Below are 8,459 nucleotides of genomic sequence, written 5' to 3'. Positions count from 1 at the left end.
CAGTTTTGTTTTGTGTTGGGAGGTTGTGAGTTTTTCTTCTTCTTTAATCTTCTCTTTATCTTTCTATTGGTTTTCCTCTTTTTCTTGGTAATGCCAAGAACTAATTTCCTTCGGAAACATGGCCTGCGCTTTCAATGGTTCGTGCGATTGTTTAACTGCTTCTATGAAATGGTTCTGTTTCGGGTTTAAATTTTGGGCGTGGAGAGGGCTCTATTCTTTAAGAGATCGATAAGAGATTCCGGGCCACCAGTCAGGCTCCTGGCCTGTGGCCCTCCAAGAATTTGGCCTACTTCCTGGGGCCCAATCCACTGTAGATATAGAAGAGATAACTACTTGAGACTCCGTTACATGAGAGCGATTACTATTTGATTATCACAAAATTTGAATTTTGAATAGCAGATTTGTCTATTGTCATAAAAAATTCATATATATAACGAACATTTGATTCATTGGCGTTGAAAGAGGTTTTTTCATTGTGATTATTGATTTAGGCATTAACGGTGTTTTTATAGATGTTTAAGTCACTTTATTCTTTAGTTGTAAGTAATTGTATGTGAATGGTAGTGAGACACGTTCATAACAGTTGGCATTGCCTGTAAGATGCCTTTGTTCTACCACCAGTTTGATTTTCACATGCTTATTATTATTTGATCACAAACAATTAGAGACTAAGAGGTATCATCAAGAAATATGAAAAGAAGGTTTGTAAAAATGGAGTAAGTAATGAAGAAACTTATCGTTGAGCTAGATTCATTATAAAAAGAGAATACTAGAGGAGTTAAACCTCTTCAAGAGAATGAAGACATAACAGTTGACATTGCCTGTAAAATCCCTTTGTCCTATCATTAGTTTGCTTTTTACTATCATTAGTTTGCTTTTTACATACTTACTACTATTTGATTAAAAGCAATTAGAGATTAAGAGATATAGTCAAGAAATATAGAAGGAAGGCTTATAGAAATGGAGTAAGTAATGAAGAAAATAATTGTAAAGCTGGTTTCATTGCAAAAAGAAAGTGAAGTTTTTAGGGCAAAGATTGGCCAGTTAGGAGAGGACATAGCGCCTAATCAGGATGATAAGGTGGAGATAAAGTCGCACAGTGTTAGGGCAAGTAAACCCCTTCAAGAGAATGAAGAAACAAAGAAGAAGGCACTCATTACAACACCTTCAGACGAGTCCAACTCTACAAAATGTGACCTCACGCTATCACTTCAATCTAGCGGTCTAGAGAAGTTAACGCCTCCCTGATATTTTGAACTATCTCTCTTGATGAAATTATGGATCAAGCGGAGAAAGATCTGGAGGTGCTTATAGCCGTTGAAGTCACTATTGAAGAAGTCGATGTCGAGGAAGCTAGAGTTTCTATTGAGGAAGCCATTGGTAGAGCTGTCATCGAGGAAATCACTAGTAGAGTCACCTAGTCGCTTGTCAAATCAACCAACACCACCCCTCAGGAAGACAATGGTGTCCATGAGGGCAATGACATTTTTGTTCGGAATCCTAACGTATTAGTCGCAACTTTGACTGTGCCTGGTAATTTTCCTTCCTTTAATATTTCTGGTGAATCTCCTCAGGTTGGAGGTATTGAAGAGCCAATAATTGGGTCTAGATTGCCCCTTGTCTCAACCATCTCTGGTGGAATTACTCCAGATCTGCCCTTTATTTTCCCGATTGTATCTCCTGCGAGCGAGATTAGTGTGTCGATTTTCTCTTCACCGTTTAGTATTTTTCTCACTAGGGGTAGTGAGCCTTTCTTAACCTTTCTAGAGGAGTATCCTTTTGCCGGTCCGACTCAGGCATCACCTTTTTAGGGTGATGATGATGAGGGACCCTTCGGTCAACAAACGTAGGTGCCTACGATCATTCCCCATTTTGTTTCTCCGAAGTCGGTCGTAGATAGTCCTGCCCAAGGGGGCTTTGCTAGTGTTTTCTTTAGGGTTCCCGATTTAGGGGGTTCTTCTAGTGATCGCCCATCTAGCTCTTCACAATCTTCACATGCTAGTCGTCAGGAGGCCTTTCACTCCATTGTTCAACATCTTCAGAGTATTCTCTCACCGGTATGGTATATTCCTTTACCTTTAAAAGGCTTATATGGTAGTTTATTTGTTATTGTTATTTATTTATTTTGTGTACTCTCTTGCAGGGAGTTGAATACATGGCAGCTGATCTGGTTGAAGAATCAATCTGCTAGATGAGAAAAATCAATCTATGTTGTCCTTCATCGGTCAAGCCCATAACGTTGCATGCACCACCCCACCGATAAGGAATAAATGGCTAGTGAATTGTCCTGTATTGAGGCTCACTCCGGTGCACTTGTAGGCGACTTAGCCTACCTTCGTTCCCAAGCCAACTCACTTTAAGGGAAGTTAGCGAGTTTCTTGGTAGAGAGCGTCTGTTATCGCCAGGAAGTAGAAGCAGTAAGGAAGGAATGAGATGAACTCGTAGTTCAACTTAGCCAAGCAGAGGCAACTGGGAAGGAGCGAGACAAGCTTGCACTTTACCTCAACCAAGCCAAAGTCAAAATTGAAGAACTCAAGAAGGCTAAATCTGACTAGTCTAATCGCCTGGTTGCCACTAAAAATGGGTGTTGAGAAGCCAATACCAAGCTGAGCATAGTGGAAGGTGAGAAAGTCAAAGCTGAGCAAGAGTTTGTTGAGGTGCGCACTCCTTTCATTGTTCGCCACACGTCACTACTACGCACATCACACAGTGCGTCGTTGCACTACATAGAGTATGCTCCACGCATACTCCCTTCACATTTCACGCTATATCACAACTATGGCATCTATCTCACGCTCATACTCACATCACAGTCCACAATACTACACAGTCAAGCCTTACATTTCACAACTACACTACACTTCACAACTACGCAGCGAACTCCACAATTACTAACTATACAATCTATAGTCCAATCAATCAATTACTTTAAATGTAAATAACTAGAGATAGAGGGTTATACCATCGACGGGATAACCCATGCGTCGCTCACTTCCCATCACGATTAAAGCATCAGAGGAATTGTACATGGTCGTAACACCGCATACGGTGGCTATCCACCACATAAAGTGGCGGTTTGGGCTTGAGAATAGCTAGACGTGGTCTTGAAAAGGCTCAGGGTGGTCTCGTGGTGGTCAAAGGTGGTGAAACACGGTGGCATCACGTTGTAAACAGTGAATCCGAAATGGAGGGAGGTTGCTTGAGGTGGAAGAAGTCCATAGAACTTCATTGGAAGTTAGGGGGAGATAGAGGAAAATGAGGAGATGAGGAGGAAGCCCATGATGTGGTGAAACCATTGGTGGTGCTTGGTGGTCGTTGGTGGTGTATGGTGGTGCTTGGTAGTGTATGGTGGCTCTAGGTGGAGGAAATGGGTGTAAAACCCACTTTGAGGGTGGTGCCATGGAGGGAGGAGGAGGGCACGTGGGGCTCGCCAGTGGGAGGGGATGATGGTCGGAGGATGGTGATCAGTTGGTGAGGTGAGGCCATAGCTACCATGTATGGTAGCGTGGAGAAAGATGTGGTTTTACCCATTTCGACTACTGAAGCCATGGGAGGAGAGATGAGGAGCGTGTGGCTTGCTGGCTGGAGGGAAGTGTTGGCCGGCATGGCGGAAGTGATCGGTGGCCGGAGGTGAGGCCAACGGTGGCCGGTGGTGGCTGGGTCGTGGAGATGAAGTTCATGTACGGTGATGAAGAGGGAGCACGGGCTAGACGTGCATAGGAGAGGGAGAGGAAAGAGAAGAGAGAAAAGGAAGAGAGAAAAAAGTGAAGGGAAAAGGGTAGGGACTTGGGTATTTAATCCCAATCCTTTGTTTTGAAATCCTCAAAATGACCTGACGATGAGTTTAAACACTAATTTGAAAACGCATTACACTTAAATAAAACACTAAAAAAAATTAAGATAAAATATTATTCTATAAACTAAAGTTTATAGAATAATATTTCTTTCTTCATTATTTAAAATGATAAAGTATCGTTAATTACTCAAAGAGAATAAAATCATTTAAATTAATTTAGAGTTTTCAACGTAAAGTTAAATCTCTTAATATTTTAAAACAACTAAAATATTTTTAGAGCTCATTAAAATATTATAATTGTGTTACTTTAAAAATAAGCTTATCTAATAAAACTGGGAATATCTCCTATAGATATTTCCATAATATTTAAAATATCCATAAGTTTTAAAATATCTATCTTACTTTGAAATCTACTAGATAATTTTCAGAACACGCCATCAGAATACAGCACGTAGGATAAGGCTCAGCACGTACATCGAGGCTCGGCACATAGAACGAGGCTCGGCACATAAATCAAAGCTTGACACGTAAATCGAGACTCACACTTAAAGAAGAAGAAAGAATGAGCGAATATCACAGTTTCGGCTCGGGTTGAAACTCATTTTGCAAAACCCGGACTTATCTGGTCCGATTGCGAGTTGTCTAACCAAGGTACCTGGGTTTATATAAATAGCACCCCGTTTATTATAATTAGGACTTTCAGGATTCTGCCGCCCCCTCATTTCAACTCTCTCTTTCTCTCTTCTGTATCTCTCTCTATTGCCGAAACCTAGTTTCCTCTACCAATCAAAGCGTCATCTTCATCCTCTTGCGATCATCTTGTTTTGTACTCTCTGTTTATTTTGTTCCTTTTTTGTGTTGTTGCCTCTATTTCTTAGCTCTGTCTTCGTCGTCGTCTCACTCTCTCTCTCTCTCTCTCTCTCTCTCTCTCTCTCTCATGCTAAAATCCTAGCCTCCTTTGCTGATCAAAGCGTCGTTTTCATGCTCGTGCCGCCATCTTCATCCACAGGTATGTCTTGTTCTCTATGTTTGTTTTTTTCTCTCTTTGTTGATTTTAAGTTTGTTTTGATGAGAATGTTTGAATGTTTGAGGAATATTTTTATGGGTTAGATCTATAATATATTTATGATTATGTTTGTACTCTCTTTGTTGATTTTAGGTTTGGTATAAATACCTCTCTGGTTGTTCTGCAGGTAAGAGATCCAGGGAGACAAAATCTAATTGGGCTGCAGTTTGAGTCATATTGATAGGCTTGGCTATGGCTATTGGTGGGGCATATCTTGTGTACAAATATAGATTACGGGTAAGCTTGTTGCATTATTTTTATGTTTCTTGACTTCATATATTCATGTTGATAGGGAGCCTTTTCATTTCAGCATTAGTTTATACCTCTCTTGACAGTCATGAGATCCATAAAATCTTTAGCACTATACTGGGTCTTGTTTGGTAGAAATTTTATATAAAAGTGGGTTCTGTTCAATGGGTCTCTTTATAAATATTACTTATATTAATACCTAAAAAGGGAAAAAAGTAAATGAATACTCAGTTGGAAACAGCCATATTCTATTCTATTCTTGGACATATTAGTTTTGATGATTACTTTTTCAGTTATCATGTGGACAACACATTTTTAGATTTGACTTCTAAATTTGCATAAAAATCCAGCAACTAGTTTATTGGAATTGAACAACAGTTAGTTTTGTACAAAATGATTCAGCTGAGGTCTATTTGGTTGACATGTACATTTATCTTTGGCATTTAGCGTCCAATTTATTGATAGTGTCAATGCGTAGGGGTTTATTATTATTAGAGATGTGGAAGCTGGATATCAAGGATCCGGGACGCGCTCCCAAATTTCTATGGAAGGTCAAATCGCACCCAGTAGAAAATAAAGAAAAGAAGATGGGTGTTACTTTAAGTTGCTACTTGGTAGAATTATTTTGTAATTTATATCTTATAATTTGTATTTTGGTAAAAACTATTGGGTTGCATGCATTTTACACGATAAATATTATCTATACTTTCTTTTGCATACATTTAGTTAAAATGGTAATTAGTTTCTAATTTTAGTTATTTTTTACATATAATTTAGTTTTTTGATACATTTTTTTTATTATGGACAATGTTCACTACATTAGAATTATGTTTTTTAATAGTATTTCCCTTCTTGTAATATGGGCTTTTAGAATTTTTTTTTTAAATTATACTTTTCAACATTACCCTTAGTTAATAATATATACGCTTTTTGCTTTTAAAAAAAAGGGTAGATCCGGAACCTAAATTCATCTGGGTTCTGCTCCAGGTCATAACTTGGACATATTTGGAACGAAACTTAATCTAAATTTAAAATTCAGATTCCGAACTAGGTATATCTGAATATCCGATATGATATCCGGTTGAACACCCCTAGTGAAAATATGAAAGAGATAGATACAAGATTTAAAAAAAAAATTACAGTTTATCATTATTTTAATAATTATCATTTCAAAACAATTTTGATATAGCAACAAATACTGATAGACAGGTAAATTTTAAATTTACACAACTATCATTTATTTTTTTATAGAATTATAAAAAGGTTTTAAATGAATTATTTTTCAAATAATTTATTTTTTTACGATTAAAATAGTCATAAAAGAGATATAACTGTATCATGTTTACCATTTCTTCAAAAAATAGTGTTTTACTTATAGTATTCATTTTGTTAATATTTTTATTTACATATATAAATAATTTTTTTATAAATTTTTCTTAACTATATTTAACATTTTAATTCTTTAAAATATACTCATAAATGCTGCAAAAGAAGAATTCAAACAAAAATAAAACTTTCCACGTCATTCTGGAATCACAAGGTGACTTAATACGACGGAACCTCCTGGAGACTTCCAATCTGTCTTCCATGTCCCTCTGGAACTTTCCCCTTTTCTCCATCGCCCCAACAGAGTCTTCCCTTGCGGATGCAGCTATAAATCACCGTGAGCAGCTGAGCTGTTTTCTTAGAGAAAGTCGATCAATTCTACTTCAGAAGCTATCCCAAAACAGCTCTTCTAGCATTTCGTGTGGCAGCGACGAAACCAGCCAACTTCGAAGAGAGAAATGGATTTCAGAATCATGGGTGTGGATTCTCCACTGTTCTCCACCCTGCAGCAGGTGATGGACCTGGCCGATGACACCGACAAGTCGTCCTTCAACGCTCCTACACGCACCTACATGCGCGACGCCAAGGCCATGGCTGCCACTCCCGCCGATGTCAAGGAGTACCCGAGCTCCTACGTCTTCATCATCGACATGCCGGGGCTCAAGTCCGGGGATATCAAGGTCCAGGTAGAGGACGACATTGTGCTCGTGATAAGCGGCGAGAGAAAACGGGAGGAGGAGAAAGAGGGAGCCAAGTATGTGAGGATGGAGAGGAGGGTGGGCAAGTTCATGAGGAAGTTTGTGTTGCCTGAGAATGCCAACACAGATGCTATCTCTGCGGTTTGCCAGGACGGTGTGCTGACTGTGACTGTGGAGAAACATCCGCCTCCAGAACCCAAGAAGCCCAAGACAATTGACGTTAAGATTGCATAAGCGCAGTGGTTGGTGATGGGTGACTCGATTGGGGTTGTCCTTTTTGTTGGATTATGGAAATAATCGAGTGTTGTCTTTCTTGTGTTCTGTCTTTTATCATTTGTAGGATTTCCGGTCGTTGTGCATTCGGTTTGTGTTAAGAAAACTGTTCTTACCAATGAAGAATGTGATATATACTATGATATTGATATCCAAAAGTTGTTTTTAAAAAATCTTCTCTTGATCTTTCTATTGGTTTTCCTCTCTTTCTTGGTAATGCCAACAACTAAATTCCTACAGAAGCAGGGCCTGCTCTGTTCAATGGTTCATGCCATTGTTGAACTCCTTCATACGTGCGCACAAATTCAAGTCCATATTTTGAAAGATTGACTTTTCAGGAAGCGGAAACAATCGTAAATCTAGAAATTTGTAAATAAAAAAAGAAGAAAGAAATAATTTGACTTTATTATAAATTCATAATATAGTCACAAATCTTATCAAAACCTAAATTTTTTCTTAAAAGCTTCAAATTCTGGCTCTAGAATCTTTAAAAAATAAGAATTAATTTTTAAACAAACTCTTAAGCCATCTCTATTCTGTCTCCTTCTGACTTTTTTGTAGAAAGAAATAATGAAATATATGGATGGCTAGATTAAATTATCTTGTCTTTGTGTATTGTATTTATAGATTTGCAACAATAAACTGATGCATCTAAGATTCTAAAATATTGGAGATAAACATAAGCCTATATATGCACATAGGATGAAATCAACAACAACTATATCCTGGTAAGCCCCTAACTTGTAGAATTTTCAGTCGTGTTGGACTCATTTTCTGTTCTGTTGGAAGAGATGAGTAGAGTTGAAGATTGACTTATCTAAACACCCCCTTTTAAATTCAGGGGAGGATTAGTGACAATGAGTTTGTCCCTAAGTTCTATAAATCGAGCAGCAGTCAAACCCTATGTAAAAATGTGTACACATTGATCTACAGTTGCAATATGGTCAATAATATGTCTTTGTTCATCACTTTCTTTCTAATAAAATGGTAATCTATTTCCATATGCTTTGTTCTAGCATGAAAACAGGATTAGATGCAAGTGAAATGGTTC

The 8,459-nt window shown here is 38.1% G+C and overlaps 1 protein-coding gene across 1 annotated transcript; it reads left to right on the top strand.

The window, feature by feature from the left end:
* The first annotated feature begins 6,678 nt into the window (after positions 1-6,678).
* Positions 6,679-7,444, top strand: LOC122295670 (17.1 kDa class II heat shock protein-like). Its single transcript, XM_043104749.1, has one exon. It carries the CDS (start codon positions 6,896-6,898, stop codon positions 7,367-7,369), a length of 474 nt encoding a protein of 157 aa, XP_042960683.1. The 5' UTR covers positions 6,679-6,895; the 3' UTR covers positions 7,370-7,444.
* Positions 7,445-8,459: the final 1,015 nt, after the last annotated feature.

This window comes from Carya illinoinensis, chromosome 15 (assembly GCF_018687715.1).
Source record: "Carya illinoinensis cultivar Pawnee chromosome 15, C.illinoinensisPawnee_v1, whole genome shotgun sequence".
NCBI lineage: Eukaryota > Viridiplantae > Streptophyta > Magnoliopsida > Fagales > Juglandaceae > Carya > Carya illinoinensis.
Note: the sequence above shows the minus strand (reverse complement) of the source record. Positions and strands in the feature narration are given on the sequence as shown.

What these genes read in the sequence shown, in the direction of transcription:
- LOC122295670 (XM_043104749.1), top strand. Translation starts at nt 6,896, where the DNA reads ATGGATTTCAGAATCATGGGTGTGGATTCTCCACTGTTCTCCACCCTG.